This window comes from Camelus bactrianus, chromosome 10, assembly GCF_048773025.1.
Source record: "Camelus bactrianus isolate YW-2024 breed Bactrian camel chromosome 10, ASM4877302v1, whole genome shotgun sequence".
NCBI classification, from domain to species: Eukaryota; Metazoa; Chordata; class Mammalia; order Artiodactyla; family Camelidae; genus Camelus; species Camelus bactrianus.
The window spans coordinates 2,935,257-2,956,774 of record NC_133548.1 but is presented as its reverse complement, the minus strand read 5'-3'; the positions used below and the strand labels follow the sequence as shown (position 1 = coordinate 2,956,774).

At 58.6% G+C, this 21,518-nt stretch overlaps 1 protein-coding gene across 6 annotated transcripts in view; it reads right to left on the bottom strand.

Annotated features, from left to right (window-relative positions):
• Positions 1–21,518, bottom strand: part of SHANK2 (SH3 and multiple ankyrin repeat domains 2) — a 497,686-nt gene that overhangs the window by 228,557 nt on the left and 247,611 nt on the right. For all 6 annotated transcript variants that reach the window (XM_074371523.1, XM_074371521.1, XM_074371526.1 and 3 more), the window contains one exon: positions 18,917–19,030. In XM_074371523.1, coding sequence (XP_074227624.1) covers positions 18,917–19,030 — 114 coding nt within the window. The remainder of the gene's footprint in view (positions 1–18,916; positions 19,031–21,518) is intronic.

Genomic DNA, 21,518 nt, shown 5'->3' with positions numbered 1-21,518 from the left:
GGAATGTCCATTGATGGACGGACAGATGGATGAACGAAACGCGGCATACACGTGCAATGGGATGCTGCTGGGCCTCAAAAGGAGTGAAGCACTGGTGCACGCTACAACACAGGTGAACGTTAAAAATGTTACGCCACGTGAAAAGAGACACACGCTCAAAGGACCGCGTGCTACCCGGCCCCGCTGACGTGAACGCACAGAAGGAAAGCTCTAGAGACAGAAAGCAGATTAGCGGGGCGATGAAAAGCTTCTAAAATTAGATGGTGGTGAGGGTTGCACAAATGGGTGGGTATCTAAACGCCACTGAACTGTTCGATTTAAAGTGTTTAATTTCACGTTATGTGAATTTCACTTCAACAAATCATAAAAAAAAAAGATTCCAGAATATTCTCCCCTTGGCCACCACTGCCTCCTCCCGAGCCCCTACTCCCTCGGGTCACTGCCTCGGACCATCCGGGTCTCTCCTGTTGATGCTGCAGGGCCCGGGGCGGAGACACGGTGTCCAGCGGTGGAAATGAGACACACAAGCCCGGCTCAGACCCAGTGCGGCCACGTGCTGGCTGGGTGGTCCCAAGAAAGATGCGGAGCTTCCGGGAGCCCTGGCTTCCTGCCTTGTAAAACAGACAAGGTCACACATCTGGGGCCGTTGTGGCATCAGAAGGGACGATGGGTGGAGCTTCGGGTGGCAGTGAGCTCCCTGCCCACCTGTAAGCACAGGGGCCACGCCTGATTGGTGGAGTCACTCAGGGAGCTGGTGTTGACCCAGCCCAGGCTCCGCACCAGACCCCAAACCAGTGATAAAACAGCGATAGAGAGGCGGATAAGGGCCCTGCTGTCCCGTGGGGGACAGAGCGGGAACAGACTCTCACCAAGCCAAGGAGTTTCATGCCACAAAGAGGAGGCTGGGGTGGGCCCTCGCCGTGGTGTCTGAGCTGAGATCCGAGGCTGGGAAGGCGCGAGCTGAGTGGGACGCACACTGGAGCCAGGAACAGCAGGGGAACAGAATGTGCGGGCAAAGCTTTGGGGCTCCCCGGGGGGTGCAGGCAGGAGGGGGACAGGCCCCTGGGGCCCAGAACAGGCCCTTCTCAGAAGCCTGTTCCAGGGGAGGGGCCGTTCTCTGCAGGAAAGAGGCCCCTAGCATTTCAGGAGTTGGCGGACACCGCACTGAGCTCCTGATTGACTCAACAAACAAAGGAAAGGGGCGGTCTCCTGGGCGGAGAGCAGGGCTCAGGGGAAAGGGGGCAGCTCGGACCGGAGGGGGAGGCGCGCAGCGGCAGCGGCAGCGGCAGCGGCTGCAGGGGTGGCATTTGCGCGGCTGTGGCGGGGGTGGGGGCGGGCTCCCCCCCGCCCCCTGGCCCTCTTTGACGTGCCACTCTATCACCGAGTGCCTGTACCTGGCCCTCCATGCGGGGCTCGCTGACCGCAAAAAGCAGACAACCAAACGCACCACAGTGTGTTCCTCCAGTGGGTGCTGGGGAGAGGCAGGGAGAGCTTCCAGGAGGAGGCAGCCCCTGGACCACACCTGATGGAGAAGCAGAGTTGGCCAGGAGGAAGAGTATGCGCAGAGGGGCAGAGCCCGGGGCACTTGGTCCCCAAGCTGGGCCTTGAGGGGAACGCTTCACGCTCCTTACTGCCCACGGGGCAGACCCGGCCACAGGGCGGCTGCCCGGCCCCGGCTGGCTGGCCCTGGTTCTCCCAGCCCTATGGCTCCAGGTGCCTTTCCCCGCATGCAGCATGAGGCTGGACCTCACCGCCGGATGCAGCAGGCGCCCCGCTCTCAGCGGGTCACTCTGGACCTGGGAGGCCACCCTGCGGTTGGACCCTGACCGTTGTGCAGCAATGAACTGGGGCCACCTGCTCCAGGAGGAGATGCCAGGTGCTTTTACGGGCATCTGAGTTCTCCCCAGGACCAGCGCAGTGGCCACAATGACCGTCTGCAGGTGGGGGGGACTGAGCAGAGGGCAGATAACTTCAGCCACGCCAAAGCAGAGCCACGGACACCCAAGCAGCTCTGCCCCTGTGGGGAGCGCCCGGCCAGAGGACCCAGGGGATGGGAGTGTCATGGTGTCACCCTCAGGCACAAAGGGCCAGTGGACATGAGTCCAAACGCGACAGACCTGGCCCCCCTCAGCTGAGGGAGGCCCCAGAATCCACACTCATCGCAACACCGCTGAGTGTCTGCAGGCAGGTCCCCAGGTTGGAGGAGAGGGTGCAGAGCGCCCGGAGTGTCAGGGGAGGCAAAGCAGCGGCCCTGCCCTTCCCAGAAGCCGCTCTGACACGGGCGCCCCAAAGTCTCTTGAGCCGCTGGCTGTCAGCATTGGGGCTCGTCCCACGGGGCTCTGTTCATGCTGGTAAGTGGACCCTCTTCTCCTCCGCAATCCAGGGGAGGGCTCCCCGGGACCCAGTCCCCACACCCTATGTGTCTGCCACTGAGAGGGTGTTAGGGCGAATGAATGAATGAGTGAGTGACCGGCCCCCATGCTCTGGCTCTGGTTTCCTGGAACGGAGGAGGCACGTCCTCACACCCACTGCTCCCGTAAGTAGGACAGCCCTGGTTCCCTCGGCCGCCGGCTGGGGATGCCAGCTGCCCTCCCTGGCCCTCGGGAGTGTCCCCGTTTGGATGACAAACAATGCGGTCACGCTGGCAGTGAGACTCCTTCTAGGAGCATCCACGAGCAAAGCAGGAGCTTCAGGAACAAGAAGTCGGCCAGGCCCCCCCGGGCTGTCTCTGAGCCGGGGCTCGAGGACAGAGCGCGGCCCCGAAGCGATGGGGGCCGCTCGTTTACCCGAGCTTCTGAAGGAGCACACGGAGCTGCGGTGTGCATGTGCGTGCGAGCACGTGTGCCCATGTGCATGAGTGCGTGCAGCTCGTCTCTGACCCTCAGTGAGCTCTGTGACCCCCCACCACCGCCCAGTGCTGACTCTGCCAGTGGGAAAGGCGCCAACACGCACGGGGGCCGCAGACCCGGGAGGCTGGAGGCACCTCCCACCCGCCGCAGGCCTGGAGGGGACCACGGTGAGGGGGTGACCTCTGGATGGCCTGTCCCAGCAGCTGGGGACGTACCCCGAGCCCCCTCCTCTGCTGGGCAGCCCGCAGTAGGGGAAGGGGAGGACCCTTCCGGCCAGGAGTCCGGGTCAGGTCGATCTCTGGTCCAGGGCACAGAAAGCTCTAGTCTCCTGGATGTGGGACTCAGACCCTGGTCATCTCTCCTCTCCTCCCTGGATGTCCTTCTTGGAAACAGAGCCACCAGCCCAGTCCTGGTTCCAATAACAAAATTAAGGGACACGCACCACAGGCTCGGGGGGCCCTCAGGGGTGACTGCTGACACCACGACAGCCTCGCCCTCCTTACGTGTCTGCTGGCCACTCGCTCGGGCGGGAACCTTCACAGCCCGTCAAGGTCACGGTCAGGCCCTGCGGAAGTCAGCTGGCGGCTACATCATCTCTGAGGCCTCCCCTGGCCCCGAAAGACCCATCTGGGTGGATGTCGCTGTGCGTAGAAGGCCAGTGAGCCCGGGTCCCAGCGTGACTGCCAGGAAGTCATTCCACCCCCAGGGTCTCCGTCTGTAACACGGGCTCTGGGTGGGATGCCGGCCCCCTCTGTCCTGCAGGAGACACTGGGAGAACCTCCAGCAAACGAGAAGCACTGGGCTGATGGGGAAAGTGACCCGGACTTCACGGGAAGGCGCCCCCCCCCCCGAAAAAGGCTCCCGCAGAGTCCTCCCTGCTCCGAGGTCAGTCCCTCCTCCCCACACTGTGCTCCGAGGGTTAACAGGCTTGCAGGCCCCACCACTGGTCCTGAGAGGAAGAGGGGAGGGATGCGGCCGCCCGCAGGCAGAGGGCACCGGTCAGGGACACAGAGGCTGGAGCGCTCCGTGGCCACAGGCCCCAGGCACCTGACCAAGGAAGGTGCTCAGCCCAGGGAACGCCGGGCCCCACAGAGAAGCCCGGGGCAGCTCCTCTGCACACTCGCAGAGTGCACAGTTAGAACCTTCTGGATTCCGGTGAAGGGCACATTTGCATCTTGGCTAAATAAGCAGGGGCCGCTGGGGCACATCCGCCACGGTTAGCAGCTGTGCCGACTTGGACCACACTCCGGGGGGGATCCGGCTGCCTTCGGCATTATTTCTCAAAACAAATCTGTAATCTAAACAACACAGAGGCAGGGGATCCCGCCGCAGGGAGGCACCGGAGGCCGCGCTGAGGCCCGTCGGGCTTCTGCAGCCTTGGTGGGGAGAGGAAGCCACTCCACGGCCACCCCTGCCGAAGGCCTGTGGTGCAGGTCTGCACGGCTGCTGCCGGAGTTTAGAGCCCTGTCCTCCAGGGTTGGAGGATGGATCCATAATGCATACTTCTGGGGCCGAATCCCAGCTCCCAGCTGAGCTGTAGGCAAAACTCCCAATGCACCCCAGTCTGTGCCATCAGGAATTAGGAAGCCCTGGAGCTTTCAAAACAAAGCACCTTTGTTTAAAGACAACAATGTTCTTAGAAGTATTGAGTACAAATGCCTGCCTTCTAGCACAAGGTGGAGGCCCCAGGGCGTCACCTCCAAGTCGGCAGAGCCGCTGTGAAGTTTCAGGATCCAGTGCAGAATGAAACGGGGGGCGGAGAACCTTGCTTACAAATGATCAAGAATTCCACAACGGTGACTTCAGAGCGTCAAAGAAGTGTGGGCCCCATGCAACAGCGGGTGTCTCTGGACCATGAAGCCAATCCCTGGTGATCGGAGAAAAAGTGTATTGCATGTCCCCAGGTTCCCTGCCCCGAGGGCTGTGGGCAGGTCCTATTTTTAGGGAGCTGCAGAGGAGAGGACCCTCTAGAACCCCCCGATAGAGGCAGCCAGACTTCAGTCCCAGAAGTCAGCACAGTTCTAGGGCTGAAAACAGAAAAGAGGTGGCTCTGTGCTGTGCAAAGGACCTGGGGCAAGTTGACTCAAGAAGCACCCCGAGGAGAGGGACACAGAGCTTTTAAGTCGAAAGGCTGCTTATGGAAGTTCTATTTGCAATAGCAAAACATAGGAACAAGTGCGAAGTCACAAGACAGAAGGGCAGGAGGGCCAGTGTTGTGTCAATGTCACAACAATGACATCGCTGACGGACGTGGAGCATCCACGGCCCAGCCACAACAGCCTGCAGAACCACTGGAAATGGTGTTCTGGAAGAATATTTTCAACCCATGACACGATGTCCTTTGTCACTTGGGAAGTAAAATAAGTAGGATCCACAATTTAAAAGGATGCCTTCAGTTCTGTTTGCTCTGCATTTATACTCCAAGCAGGACCGAGACCTGGGAGGGGATTATCACCGTGGGGCAGGACTGTGGGTGCTTTTTATTTTCTTTATTCCTTTCTGTATTTTCCAAACTCCCTGCAGGACCAGACATGACAGGTAATTTAAAAAGTGACCGCCTCTCCAAAGGTTATACACACGTGGCCAATAAGCACATGAAAAGATGCTCAGCATCCCGGGCCATCAGGAAAATGCAAACCAAAGCCACAGTGAGACACCACCTCACACCCCCCAGGATGGCTATTATCAAAATCCCAGAAAACAGGTGTTGCGAAGGACGTGGAGAAATCTGAACTCTCCTACACTGCTGGTGGAAACGGAAAATGGAAAACAGCCTGGCATTTCCTCAAAAGGTGAAACACAGAGTTACCACGTGACCCAGCAACTCTGCTCCTAAGTGTGTGCCCCAAAGAAGGGAACACAAGCATACAAACAAAAACTTGTGCACAAATATTCGCAGCAGAACCAGGTGCAAAAGCCGAAGTAGAAACTGTCCATCAGCTGATGAACAGATAAACAAAACGCCGTCTATATTTACAAGGAAATGTTACTCAGCCTGAAGAAGAAATGACATTGACGTGCGCTATGCACAGCACGGATGAACCATGAAATATTATGCTTAAAGCGAGCCGGTCACCAAAGACCACACGCCATGGTCTTCTGTTCATATGAGGTGTCCAGGATGCGCAGATCCATGGGGACACGAAGTAGATTACTGGCTGTCTAGGGGCTGGGAGAGGTGGTGGGGATGGGGAGTGACGGCTAATGGCACGGGTCTCTTTCTGGGGTGGTGGAAAAGTTCTGGAATTCGACAGTGGTGATGTTTGCACAATCTTGTGAATATTCTAAAACCCACTTAAGTCTACACTTTAAAAGGGTAAATCTTCCTGGATGACAAGCCTATCTCAGTGTAAGGGGACAGAAAGGTGGATGCCACACCTCAAGCACTTCAGATCGCAGAGGGAAGTAAAACGAGGCAGGAGAGGGCTGCCTGTCCGGCCCTGATCTTCCAGCCTCATTTGATGGCCCACTTTGCAGCTTCTGGAAGCTGCATTTGCTGAGGACGAGCGTTGACGCTTGACGCGTGTCTGTGGATGGTGCCTAAGCCACCACTTCCTGCCCCGTCTCCTGGCTCCCGGGTGCCAGGTCCCCGAGGAACCCGGGCTCCTCCTCCTGGTGCCCTCAAGCCCACAGAGCCCGACTGGCTGGCGATGAGGGACACAGCACGCCCTCCCAGGCGCTCTCCTCGGCCCCATGGTTCGCTGGCGCAGGAGGCTGGCCCTTACATACCCACTTTACATGTGCATGTCTTAAATTTAATCTGCCAGCGTGAGGTTTCATTTTTCCCAGCGTGCAGCCCCATAAGCCAATGTTTATTCATCATCCCTGGATCTGTTTCCTATCGTCTATTTCAGAGGAGCCAAAAACAACATCTTAACTCAATAACAGAGCACCATGTGATGATTTTTGTTCTCCAAAATGAGCCATGGCTCACTCTGGGGGGCCGTCCTTGGCTCTTGAACGGGCCCCAGCTAAATGGGGGCTCCTGGCCTGGTTAACCGTCCCTAAACTGGGTGCTCAGGTGCCGGGGAGAGGCTGAAGGTCCGTCCTCACTAGTGTGGCAGGTGGCAGGTCGGGGCCACATCCACACGTTGGGAGTAGCTCATTCATTCCACCTCCCGCAGGGCAGGGCAACATCCATCTTCCAGGTCCCCAAGAGCCCAAGGGGGATGCGCAGCCAATTGCTGAGTGGGATGCCCAAGCCGCGGCGCCACTCCTCCGGCTCTGCAGGGGGAGGGGAGTCCCGCTCCTCGTATTGTAGGGTGGGGGGCACGGCAGGCAGGCAGGCACTGGGGCCACTGTGCATCTGAGTCACACAATTTCCAGGATCCAGACCCAAAGACTCCCTGGCCTGGGATGCCCACAATGCTGGTGTTTTCTTAGGCCTCATAGTACCCCACTGCCTCCTCTGCTGTCCACGAACTCCACGGTTTTAAAGAAATCTCATGCAGTAGTGTCGGAGAGGATTCAAGTGGGAGAGGGTCTAAGACTGGAATGGTGGTGAGTTGTGTATGAGAGGGAGAACGGACATCGACACCACCTTCCTGCAAGGTCCATTCATCCACCCACCCATCCATCCGTCCAACCACCCACCTATCCATCACCTATCCACCCATCCACCCACCTATCCATCCATCCACCCGTCCACTCATCCATCCACCCACCCATCTACTTACACACCCACCCAGCTGTCCATCCTGGAGGTACTTTCTCAGCACCTGCTCCATTTCAGGGACCACACCCAACACGGGGGACACTGGTGTGAAGCAGCTGTATCCTCCTGGTTCTTTGCCCTCAGGACGGCAACACACCTTGGTCAGTTCACCTTACAAACCGTACTTACAAACTAACTTACAGGCCGTCTCCTGCGAGCCCCTTGGCGTGCGCCAAGTGCACTGATTAAATCTGCTCCAGAGGGAAGGACGGCCCTGGGGCTGAGTCTGAGAGGCTTCCAGATGCTGGTGGGTCAGTGTGTAGCCTGGCCAGGTAACGGTCTTGGGACAGAAAGCGAGTGGCTGCCCTCAATTCGGACGACAGAATGGCCCCACTGGGGATGCGGCTGCCTAGCAGCAAGTGGGAGAGGGGAAGGTGTCTGCAGAAAGTCCCACGTGGAGCAGAGCACGGCTCATGACCACCAGGTCTTTGCCACCATTACAGACTGAACTGGGTCCCCCAGATTCATATATGGAAGCCCCCACCCATAATATGTAGGCATTTGGAAATAGAGTCTTTAGGGAGGTAATGTAAGTTAAATGAGGTCACAAGAGTGGACCCTCATCCAGCAGAACTGGTGTCCTTATAAGAAGAGGGGGAGACACGAGGGATGCGCCAGCCACAGTCAAGGCCACGTGAGGACATGGGGAGAAGACGGCTGCCTACTCGCCAAGGAGAGAGGCTAGGAGGAACCAACCCTTCCGACACCTGGGTCTCAGAGTCCAGCTTCCAGAACTCCAAGTGATAAACACCCATCCTTCAAGACCCCCAGTCTGCGGCATCTCGTCACGGCAGCCCTTTCCTGCCCACCGCCATCCACAAAGGCGGCCCAGGGTCGGGTAAGCACAGCCCCCGGCCTCCCCCAACCCCCAGGAGAGTCTGAGTGACTCCTGCTCCCCTCCCTCCAAAGCCCTGGCCCACAGCGACCGCCACTGTGCAAGGTGCCGCGGGCAGAGCTGTGGCACCACATCTTGTAGCACCAGGAGGGGGAGAGGGCAGGGCTGCGACCAGCATCACCAGGTTGCTATGGTAACCGGGGCAGGACACCGTGGCTACTGGGAGCGGGGAGAGGAGAGGGCCCACATCCCAGAGTGACGCCAAGGCCTGAATCCTCCCGTCGGAGCCCGAAACGACAGACAGACCTGGCAGAACTCTATTTTGGGGGTGAGCCCGAGTGTGGAAACTGGTATTTAAAACCCGGAGCAGCTGCTCGGAGACAACGGTGCACACACCAAGGCGGCGAGGCTCCAAGTGTATTTTAATAAAATGGCGTAAAAGAAAGAAGTCGGGGTCGGGGAGGGAGGCTGCATGACTCCGCCACGGCTGTTTAACAAAACACATTCATTAGCAGCCAGGACAACGAGTCCGCGTGTCTATTTTATGTTCTGTTAGGGAACAGCTAGTGACTCCTCTGGAAGCTGGCTCTTTTGTTGCTCATTAATATTTGAGATTCCAGTTGAACTAATAGAGTCATTTGCCTGTATTTTTAAATGTTCTAAAGATAACAAAACCAGTCTATTTCGGAAGCGACCACGCCCACTGTGAAGGCTTGCCCAGGGCCTGCTCGCCCTGTGACTAGTGGAGCATCTGCTTAACAGTGGGGCCACGAGAGCCCCGGTGCTCCGAGCAGAGCTGCCCGGAGACGTGGGGACAGCGCCCACCCCTGCCCTGTCTCCAGGGAGGAGGCGGGTCACGGCAGTGGCCTCCTGTCCTGGTCAAAGAGCCCAGACGCTCTGGCTGCCCAGCCGAAGGGGTGGCCGTGGCTGAAGCCTGCAGAGGCCCAGCTGTCCCGTCCTTCACTGCTCAAGCACCCGGCTGTCCTTGGCATGCCCTCCTCCCGCACCCCTGCCCAGGCCCGGCACTCACACCAGCACGTCCATCCCCCAGCCACAGCGACTGGTTCCGGGGTGGGGGACCTACACACGACCCAAGTCCGGCTGGTCAGGTCCAGTCCTGGGACAGGCAGAAAAGAGCCCTTCTTGAAATAAAAAGCAAGGTCCTACTGTACAGCACAGGGAACTACATTCAACACCTTGTAACGGCCTATAATGGAAAAGAATACGGAAAGGAATATGTGTGTTTTTACACGTATAACTGAAGCCAGAAACAGCACAACACGGCAAATCGACGGCACTTCAATTAAAACCAGCCCTTCTCTCTCCCCTTCCCACCCTCCGCTGGGTTTGGGTTTAGGAGGACAAAAGCCTGGGGCTGCCGGGGACCAGCCTGCGGTGAGAGGGAGAAAGGATGCCTCTGCCCGGCCCAGACCAGATCCCCAGGTAGCCCTTGGGGTGGACCCGGGCTGCGGTCCTGACAGGTGCCAGGGAGGGCGCGGGAGACCTCCAGGCATGCTGCCGTGAGGTGGTGGTGGGGGGCTTCCGGGCCAGGACAGACTCCTGGGAGGCCCTGGGCCAGGGCTGCTGTGCCCCACGTCCGCTCAGGATCCTGCTCCCCAAGCCTGAGGAGACCCAAAGACGGCAGCTGACAGTTCTGGGGTGAACCCGGGGCAGGCCTGGGGCCTGCAGTGGGGTAAAGGGAGGCCCCAGGGTGGGGCTCAGAGCAGCCCCCAACACCCAGGGCGCCTCCAGGAGACTCGGGGTTCTACATCACGCCCTGCGGGGGCAGGGTCACCTGGGTCCGGGTCACACGGGGCGTGCTGTGCTGAAGTGAGGCCAACAGCGGCCTTGGGCATTGTCCCCAACGGGTCACAGCAGCTGAAATCAAAGATGAGCTGTATTCTGCTGGCTAGGAGCGAGGGAACAAACACTCGAACACACCGTTCACTTCGGGGACCGACTGGCTTCTGAGTGGGGCTCAAAGAGCGGGGGTCTCCCCGTCGGCAGGGGGGCCCTCGATGGGCTGGTGTCCCACCGCCACATGGAGAAGGAGCCAGAGCAGAGGCCTGTACCACAGCCCGGAGGGAAGCAGGGCTGCACAGTGGGTGCGGGGCCAGGACACCCCCCAGGGGCACGGGGACCACAGCACCTCCTCAGCGCCAAGCGCAACGGGCCGGAGCCACTGCCGCCTGTCCCATCAGCTCCCCCACAACTGCAGCTCTGGCTGCAGGCTGGCCTCCTGGAGCCTGGGGTGGGCTGGTCCTCTGCAGCCGCCTTGGTGTAGGCGGGAGGGGCAGTCACTCCCCTGGGGGATGCGGAAGCTGCTTGAGCCCCCTGACCCCCTACAGGCTTGAGGCGCCCGGCGCCCCAGAACCAACCAGGGCCCGCTCCCAGAGGCAGGCGGGTCAAGACCGCGGCGCCCTGCACCCGAGGGATGACCGACCCCTGCCTCTAGGGGACCAGATTCTGGCTGCCTTGGGAGGTTGGGGCCAGGGTTGGGCGTGGTTATTCACCAGACATCTTCTCGTCTGGGCCTAAGTGGACACCGCTCGTCGGTCAGGTCCTTTGTCTCAGCAACTAGAATGTGATCTGCTTGGGAGCAACTTGCCTTGTCACCTTACGGGGTGAACGGGGAGCCCTGGTGTCACAGTTTCTGTTTACACGTGAGCCGGATCACGGGAAGCTGCACGCACGGTCCTTTGTTTCTCATAAACCGACTCACTACAGGCTCCAAGCAATGACTCTGAAACATGTTTATCTCTGTCCCTATTTGAGAGCCCTCACTGGGCACGCCCCTTATTCAGTTCAACCTGTAGGACTCTGGGATAAAGGACCAGGTCCCCATGCGATCCAGCAGCTGGGCCACCCAAGGCCGAGGTCCCTGCAGGGCACAGGCAGGAGCTGCACCCCCAACCCCCATCCACAGTGTGCGGCCGTCACGGCGATGGTCAGTTTTGTGCGTCAGCCCGGCCAGGCTACAGCACCCGCCACCCGGGCATGCTCTGGTCTGGGCGTCCTTGTGAAGGTGTTCAGCAGACGTAGTTAATAGGATCTACAATCAGTTGACTTTAAGGAAAGATTTTCCTTGATAACGTGGGCGAGCCTCCTCCAATCAGCTACGGGCACTAACACGAGCAACACCGAGGCTTCCTCAGTACGGCAGCATGAGCACCTGGCCGTGTCCGGCTGGCCAGCCCGTCCTGTGGATTTCAGACGTGCCAGCCCCGCAATCGCGTGAGCCAATTCCTTAAAATGAATCTCTTACTATATACGTGTGTCGGTATCTGCATCCCACTGGTCCTGTCTCTCTGGAGAACCCCTGCTGGCCAGTGGCTGGGCGATGGCTCCTGGCCGGGGCAGTGTGGCTGAGCACCACGCGCCTTTGGCACCCAAGTCCCACAGGACACAGGAGGCAGCGGCGTGTGTCCCTGCCGAGCTGGGGCCCCTCTCAGGCGGGTGGGATCTCTCCACACCTTCTTGTACCTGCCGGCTGGAGGCAGAGGGCATTAAGGCCCTTGAGAATGGCCCTTCCATGGATTGGAGGGGCCCGGGACCCCTCAGTCACACCATGGAGAAAAGCGGCTTGTCTTCTGACCAGGAGAACCCACCCGGTGGAAAAGAGACAGGGGCTGCATTAAGCCACCGAAGAGGTGGGCTTCCTTGTTACAGCAGCTTGCACAATACATCGCACCTAATACGCAGCACCCGGGCAGGGAGCTTTACAGGCAGACTGGAGCTGGCCCCCTGGGCTCCTGGACCAGGGCAACTCCATGTGGCCTCCTCCCCACAAGCAGGTGGATGGCAGAGGGTGGGGTGTTGTCCCTGTCCTCAGGGAGCCTGGATGCTAGGAGCAGGGGGAGGGGTGTGCCCACAATTAAGTGGCAATGTCCCCCGAAACGCCATCCTCCGTGCACACGATGCCATGGTCACACGTGGCACCTTGCTGTCAGTTCTCTGGGCTGATACAAGCAAAGAGGGGAGTCTTTGTAGATAGGGGCACACCTGTCTCTCCTGCACAGAAACAAAAAATCCTGCAACCCTGCTCCTCCTGAACCCTGCACACGCGTCACACCCGGAGCCTTCACGTCCTTCCTGGGTGAAGGAACCCACGCAGAGCCGCAGCATCGCCTGTGCACAGGGAGCTGGCGGACCTGAGAGGAGCCTGCACCTGCCCGGCCTCCCCAGCGCCCAGGCGGACGCGCGTGAGCATCAGTCAGTGGTGCTCGGATCCTGGATCCCCCGTGGGGCCCGCGGGAGGGAGGCCGCCTGGATGTGGGTGTGGACCAGAGCACAGAGAGCTACATGCTTCACAGCACCTGAGATGTGGGTGCTTAGGGGTCAGTCACCGGGCTTCCTGCCCTGCTGACTCCACAGGCTGGAGGAGACTCCACGCAGGAATCACACCTGCAGTTCGTGCCTGGCCCACGCAGGGAAGCCTGCTAGAGACGCACACGGTCCCAAGAAACTAGAACCAAGGGTAAGAGGAGCGAGTGCTTCCCTTGTAAAGAAACAGCTACCAAACACTTCGTGGAACCGAGCCGAGCTTGCACCCACGAACCAGCCAGTGGCCTGGCCACCGTCCCAGTCTGCTCTGGGTGACCGCTGCCGCTCATGTTTTCCCTGGGCGACAGGAAAGGGGTTGGTCCTACCCACAGGCCTGAAGGGCCCTGAGCAGCCTTCTCCACCTCGAATTATATCTGAGCCAGAGTGCACACGAGTGAGCTACACCAGCTAAATGTTCCCTGCACAGGGTACAGAAGTGGTGCTAAATACATACTAAAAATGCATATAAAAATATGTATTAAAATGCATACTAAGAAAGCGATGCTACACTTTGACATTTTGAAAGTTAATTCCATCACCATTTTGAAAAGCGGGGCAAATGTAATGAGGTTATTTGCATTTAATTCAGTGAATCAGGCATTTTGAAAGCGAACTGGACAAAACACTGTAATATGGTTGGAACCTGGTAACATGTTAACATTATGTTGACTCTGCTGTGAGAAGGTTTTGCATGACGTACGCACCCTGGTTTATTTCCGTGCCTCAGTGTGGATGTGCACATTTACGACAGGTATCTGGAGCCAGGAACGCACTTGGGTTTCGGGCCAGTTTGATGCCAGTTCTTCTTCTTTTTTGGTGGGGGGGGTGGTAATTGGTTTATTTACTTGTTTGTGTTGATGGAGGTCGGGCACCAAAGCAGGCTCTGCTACTGACTCCACCCTCCCCGACACCAGCTAGTCTTAATTCTCCTACGAGTGCAGGACTTCAGACTAAACGTTATGTCCCTGGGCTGTGGAGTGTGTGGAACTTAAAAAATCACGTGATCATTTCCTTCAGACTGGAAGGAGACTAATGAACACAACTTGGAGTCACAGGACATTGACGTGCAATTTAAGGATTTAAACTCTGTATAAATCAGTTGTGAACAACGGGTTCTTAAATGCAGTGTTGACCTCCTTGTATAAAACTACAAGAATAAAAGGGAGTTCACCAGCGTAAAAAAAAGTGGCTCTACACGGAGGGGAAAGAACCCGAAGGCTCAAACCAGCTCGCTCTGTGCGGAAGGCGCTTGCTGCGCGGAAACGTTTAACAACGCCTCGCACCTTCCGTCTCCTGGATTCCACACATACTCAGCAAGTTTCCAACGGCAAAAACACAGGCACTAGAAAAGAGTGCTAGTTGTGAAAGAAAAACAACGGAGAAACTGGACTTCACTTAAAACTGTCTTTAAAACTTTCTACCTGTTAAAGGACACAGAAAAAGAAGAGGCAGTCACAGACTGGGGGAAATGCGTGCAGCGTGTGTCTGACCACGGACGGACGAACAGAGCACGCGGAGGGCTCCTGCACAGGTAACCCGCCCAGTTAAAACGGACAAGAGGCTCGGGCCAGCGCTCGTCAAGAGAAGCCGCGCATGCGGAGAGTAAGCCGGGGGGTGTTTAATAACACGTCACCAGAAAAACGCAAGTCAGACCCACCAGGACGGCTGGAATGGAGCAGACCCGTGTTACCGAAAGCCGTGGAGGAAGTGGGGCCACTGGAATGACCACACCCAGCCGGCGGGAGTGTCACCAAGCGGGTCCCCGTGGGGCCTTCACAGACCACCCCCAGTGTCCTCCACCTGCCTCTTGTCTGTAGAAAAACTTCGGTCTCCCAGGCTCCCCAAGTTCCAAAGAGCACATTTAATCATAGAAGCGAGAAAATGCAAAAAGAAAGGAAAACAGTCCAGCAAGACAAAATAATCATAGTTTAGCCACTAAACAAAGTCAAGGACCTTTAGCTCCTCCTCAGGGGCTACAGATAATATCTGAGCCATGTCCTTGGAGCTGTTTTGCAGCTACTGAACCCCCGCCAGGTGGAAGAAGCTAACTGTGTGCTGCTCACCAGCACAGGGACCCCAGACCGGCTGGAACCAGAGGGCTGGTGATGCTGACTCCGAGTCCCTCTCCATCAGCCAATCAGAAGAATGTCCACGAGCTGACCACGCCCCCACCCCCCTTCCCTTGCCCCATCCCTGAAACGGACCGGAGCCCGGTTTGGTAACAGGAGCACGAGACGGCACAGCAGTGTGGAGAACTGTTTGGCAGCTTCGTACAAAGTGAAGCACAACCCTACCCGGCGACCCAGCCCTGCTACACCATGGTGTTCCCCCAAGAGAAAGGAAAACACGCCTGGTCAAAGACTGGTACAAAAACGTTTGCAGCAGCTTCGATCACGAGTCCAGACTGCGAAGCAACCCAAACACGCACCACCCGGAGCACGGAGAGCCGTACCGGGGCACAAATGCACAACAGCACACGCTTCACAGCAGAAGTGCACACACCTGCACCAGCGTTCAGTTTCGTGAAAGGCGCCAGGCTCAGAGGCGCGTGCTGTAGATCCCAGCTCTCGGAAACCCCGCAACAGGCTGGCCTGATCTCTGGTGGTGAACGGAAACCGAGCAGGGCCCTGTGGGGCCTTCCTGGAGACAGACACTCCCCTGCCCCCACCTCCCGCGCCTCTGATTTGTAGAAAAGCTTTAGCCTCCTGGCCCTTCCCCAAGTTCCAAAGAGCAAATTTAATCAGAGAAACGCAAAACCAAAGGACATAGTTAAGCAATGCAAAATAATAATAGTTCAGCCATTAGACAGAGTCACAGACCTTCAGTTCCTCCTCGAGGGTTGGAGATGATGTCCCGAGCCGCGTCCTTGAGCTGTTTTGCAGAAACTGAACCCCCACCCGGTGGAGGACGTTAACTGCATGCTGCCCACCAGCACGGAGACCCCAGGCCGGATGGAAGCAGAAGGTTGATGACTGAGGGTCCTGAAACCTCACCCTGCCGCCTCACCGCCAGCCAGCCAGAGAACTGCACACGGGCGTCCACGCACCCCGTGACCCTCTCGCGCGCACTGTCTTAAAAAGCCCTTCCTGGCTTTCGAGGAGTTCAGGTCTTCTGATCGCGAGCTGCGCATTCTCCCTGCTTGGCCCCACGCCGGGCACCTTGCAGTAAACTTCGTGCTCTCCTTCACCCCAACCCGGTGGCAGTAGATTGGCTCGGGCGAGCGAGCCCAGGCTCGGTCCAGGAACAGAGTCAGAACTCCGCTGCCTCTGGTTGGGGCGAGCGGGGCTGAAAAGCAGCCTGAGAGACCTTTCTGGGCTGATGAACCTGTTCTGCATCCTAACTGCAGTTGGAGACGCAGGTGCACACACTTGCCCAAATGCACTGAAGCAGCCCCACACCCTGTGCCTTTCTCACTGCACATAAATCGTTCCTCTGTAAAAGCCAACGCTACGTCACAGCCGTGGAAAGCCCGAGGCAGACAGAACTCAGCAGGAAGGGCTCTGGACCCCCCCACCCTCAAATCCAGCTCAGATTCCACCTCCTCTGTGCTGTTTTCTCCCTCCGCCCAACTGCGCCCCCAGTCACCGGAGTGCCTGCCTCTGCCCAACAGCCCACATCATTAGCAGAACAATGCTGTTCATATTTGCCATCATTCGTAGACAGAAGACGGTTCCCCCTAGACACCTACGTCCGACGGTCCCCCAGAGATGCCCACGTCCGAATCCCCAGGACCTGCGAGTACAGGACCTTACAAGGCGAAGGGGAATTAAACTGTTTAATCCATTTAGCCCGACCGGGGTTATCCAGGTGGGGCCAATCTGATTACACGAGTCCTAAAAAGTGGAGGAGGAGGCAGAGGAGAGGGTCAGAGACACGAAGCCTGAGAAGACCCGGCCCAGGGCTGCTGGCTTGGAGGACAGAGGGGGTCCACCAGCCAGGAAAGGCTGTGGCCTCCAGAACCTGGAAAAGCCACAACCAAGGAGTGGCTTGTCTCCTAGGGTTCTGTTAGGGAACACAGCCCAGCTGACACCATGATGAGACCCTCCCTAGACTTCCAGCCTCCAGAACCACAAAATAATAAACTGGTGATATTTGAAGCCACCAAATTTGTGGCCTTTTTTTCCAGCTTCTAATATCTTTAACGGTAACGGTTGCTCTGTCTCCAGCTCAGGTCCCTGCAAGATGCCTGGGGCCAGGAGGTGCTCGAACGCGGGGGCTGCCTCCATGCCAGGTCAGCACAGTTGCCTGGAGACCGCGATCTGCTTCCACGTTCTCAAGTCCCCCGGCACCAGCCGGAGCCCCAGGAGTGTTGAACCCCATGCCAGGCATCAGCCTGGTGGAGAATGGGCTTCACCAAGGATCCCTGCCTCAGTTTGCAGGAGCAAAAATGCCCTTCCAAAAATCTCCCTGTCATCTGACAGCTTCTCTATGATAGACACACACAAGTGACTGCCCCTGGGAGGCCCTTTCCAGAGACACATCAGCTGGACAAACTGCACTGTGTCCCCCCCACCCCTGTGAGGGCGCTGCCAGTGGGCAGGGAAACCAGCCCCCCACACCCAGGCGAGAGGGTGATGCAGGCAGGTGGGGGGGAGCACCCCCAGCAGGAGAGGGAGGAGGGGGCACCAAGCTGCTCTGCCTTTTCCTGCCCCCGAACCCAGGAAGCCAGTCATTTCTGGAGGATGCAGGGGGCAGGAAGGCCCAAACGGCCCTCACATGCGGCCACTCTGGGCTGCCCTGTCCAGGCATGAAATCACCAGCAATGCTGGGCACCGATGTGCCAGTCTTCCCAATGGAAGAGTGCAGGTGGGGAGCCAGTGGCTCTGAACTCTGTACTGGGAGAGGAAGCTGGATTCCCTCCCCGTCAGGAGGGAAGGAGACAGAGGGGCGGGCACCCAGCAACCTGGGAAGGCAAGTCAATTTCACCGGCCATGGCCTTGCCCCTCACAGGCCAGAGAGCTGGGCAGGCTGCCTGCAGGAGAGCCCGGGCGTGGGCCAGGGGTCAGTGGGCCTGAACGGCCCCACATCCTCCCAGGCGACCGTCACCGCACCCAGGAAACACGCTCCCACCCACTGACCCAGCCAGCCACCTCCCCGCGCCAAGCACATCCGGTATTTCAAGGTTACATTCGGGACATCTCTCACCTCGACACCCTCACCATTCGGCAAAGGTTATGGTTCCCCTCAGGTTTCAACCTGAGCAGGACCGCAGGAAGCGCAGCACAGATGGACGCGCCCTTGGAACTTTCTCAGCTGAGTCTCTGTGATGAAGACGCTGCACACCAGCCAGCTCTGGGGAGACCCAGCGGGCGGGCAGACAGCCTTGTGTCCTGGGGGGGGCGGGGGGGCTCGTGTCTCCAGCACACCTCACCTCCCGGCCGCGCTGGCCCAGGCAGCCCTGGCCACGCGCAGGGAGCTCCCTGGTGCATCTAGGCTGGGAACCTGAACGGGACAGGCCTCCCCGGACCACACGAGGACACAGCAGAGCCGTCGGCCGCAGAGCGAGCGTGGCCACTTCTGACATGCGCACCCAGCGCCTCGGACTCTTTCCACCAGGACCCAGGGGCGCGCACGCGGACCGGATGCTCACAAGACCCCAGTGCTTCGCTTTTCCCCAACCCCCCTATTTTTTCTCAATGCCGTTTCATATGAGCGGTTTCCTCTTAGCACTGTAATCAGGTAAAGCTTTTGGCAATCACTTTCGGAATGGGTGTCGGCGAGGGCTGCATCTGGGAGTTCTGAGAGAAGCGGGAACGAACTGCCTTCGCACCTGCCGCGCTCTTTTGAGCACTTTCTCACTGAGACATCAGAGAGCGGAGTCCTTAGGGCACGGCAGGGGCCGTCCGGGAGAGGCGAAGCCGCCTGTTGATGGCGTCGGTAGGAGAGATCAATAAAGCCGTTTCAGGCCCCAAAGCCCTTTTCCGCGGGCTACAACGCACCACCCAAGTTCTCTGCCACATGCATTGAGCACAGCTTGTTAACTAAAAGCTTTCACAGTATCTTGCAGCTGATTTCTGGTTTGGACAAAGCCCAGTGGGGCTGCATCAACCGCTCTAATGATCAGAGAGGTCTTCATTCTGAAACTCAGCCTTTCTCGGGAACAACGCACCTGCTGCCCTCGATGTCACCACAACGCGGACCCCAGGCCAGAGAGAGGTGGAGAAACGGGTGGGGGCCGGAGCGGCACCGCCTTACCTGCCTGGCTGTCCTTGGGCTTACACTGGACTTCCTCCACGCACTCGGCCGGGAACCATCCGATGTGGCCTCGGGCGCTGCCTTCCCAGAAGCCCCCTTCGCCGATGCTCAGAACTAGAGGCAAGGAAAGAGGGAGGGGTTAGTGGGCAGGGCTTGGAGGGGCTGCACGGGAGGAGGGGCTGGTAGCCCGGCCCACAGAGCAGCAACTCTGGTCCACTTGCCCGTTGACCACACCTCCTTTAGCTGTGGACAAGGGGCCTGGCAAAGGGTCCCTGGGAGGGGTCAGTGCCAAGCCTCTGCAGCCCCCAGGTGCCCTCTGCCCATCAGGCCTGGGGAGGGGACACTAGTGCAGGGCGTCCTGGGGTCCTTGAATCTTAACGCTGCATGGCAGGGGGCCACTGTGCCCTGTCTCTAGGGCCCCAGGTGAGACAGAAGAACGGGAACTCCAAGTCCCCACCCTCTTTTTTCAGGTGTCAAAGTGGGGGAACGGGCCACCCCAAAGGGGAGAAGGAACCATGAGGTCGTGTCTGCCCATTCCAAGCTGGGGATGGGGGCCCAGTGTCTGGGCCCACAGAATCTTTTAAGAGATTTGAGAAAAGAGAATTTGCAGCAGGAGATGGAGAAGCAGACTGGTGGTTCTAAGACACCACGTGGCCGAGGCGGGCACGGGCAGCCCGGCCTTGGGACGGCTTTATTAATGAAGAACCCCCAAACTGTGTTGGTGCCCCGGGCTCCAGGGGCAGACCAGTCGCCTTACAGAGAAGGCGTGGGGCCTGTCCCCAGGGGCCCTCTGCCTGTGAAAACACAAAGACACAGCTGCCCGGCGGGCGGAGGGCGCTGGGGTCCCCTGCCTGGGCTCTGCACTCGGGGCACAGGGGCCTTGCAAACGCCCACTAGGACGATGAAGGGTATTATTTTTAACTTGACCCAGGGTGAGCAATGCAAACCCAAGACACCAGGACCCAAGTGCTCCCCGGGCAGCACTGGGACAGATACGGGCCAAGTTCACGGCGGTGAGGTGGGGAGGGTCTTTGTCTCTTAGGCTCTTGGTGCTGGGCTGGGGGCACCCCCAAAGTCCCCGGCTCACCTCAGACTGTGGCTGTGCGGGGGAGGGGGTCAATATAATCTCTGCACAACCTAACCCCCTGTAAGTTACCCAGGACCCAAGGCGCCAGAACCGCACAGATTATAGGCACGCAAGTGCCTCCCCCCACCCCTCATCTCGACCTCAAAGGCCAGATAAAGGACACCTGGGCTCATGAGTTCTGAAGGCCAACCGCACAGAAACCATCAGCTTTACAAGCCTTTGCCTGCTCGCAGGGAGAAGTGCCTACAGGAGACCCCCCGCTGACCAGTACCACTGAGCCTGCTCAAGGCGTTTCCTCCAAAGATCGATGCTGGTCCCTCATACTCAGTGCAGCCCAGCTGACCCGGACGTAAGTCACAGCTTCCCAGGGGAACCCGGATCTGGGTGGGCCACCTCGGGGTGCTGCCCTGGACTGCAGGGGGGTGGGGGGCAGGGACCGGCCTGTGTGCCATCTGGGCCAATGCCCAGTGAAGGGGCACCTTTCCTTCTTGGAGGCTCTGGGCAGGCTGGTCTGCTGTCTTAGGGGGTCCAGGGGAGGAGGAACTGCTCAGGGAGACACTTGGGCAGCTTCTTTAATCTCCTGCCTCAGTTTCCCCACTTGTCAGAGCAGGAAGACACTTGTCGGCTTGCCGCGTGTGGAAGAGGCACGTTAACCTTACAGTGTGGAGCTCCGCCCATCACCCCCGTCAGGGACACCACGTTCTAATCAGCGTTTAATCTACGCCAAGTACACACTCCTGGGCACCGTACTGTTATTACGAGACAACAGATACAACGAAAGGCCGTTCACAGCTAGCTTGAGAGCAGAGGGGTAAATACATGAAAGCAGGGAGACGCGGTGGAAGGAGTCACCCAGCTCAGGAACCCTTCACGTCGGGCTGGTTCCAGCGACCTTGGGGCAAGGTCCCCTGTCTGTCACCCGGGATGCAGTACAGGAGTACAGGGACACGCACACACACACACACACACACACACTCATACACACACACACACACACACACACTCACACACTCACAGTCATAACCAAGCAGCTCGGCTGCCTGTCTGAGTGTTAACATGAGAAAGCCCTTCCTCACTTCAGGATTCTTCCTTGTGCAAGCCTGACCTGCAGGCTACTCAGTGCTCTTAGGCCACTGGCTCCCACAGGGCAAGTTGGCAGAAGCTGGGAGCATCAGAGTGAGCCCTGAAATGCCTCATACTTGGAATCTCGAGTGCTGGCCGTGCGGGGCTGCATGACTTGGCACTTGTGGCCAGTGTGGTGGACGCTGTCACTGCCCCACCCAGGACCCCTCCCCCAGCAAAGGCACCATCCCCCCGCTCCTGTGACACAGGCGGCCAATGGCTCATAGCTGACCGCTCACCACTGAGCCCCTTCTGGAAATGGGGGCCATTCAGCCAGGAGGTCATGCCCCACTCCCCGGGAACCCAAGTCGGTGTGCCACTCTCTGGGCACCTAAGCCAGGACACGTGGTGCCACTTCATAGCTGGGTCCTGGCCCCTCCTCCCTCACCTGGC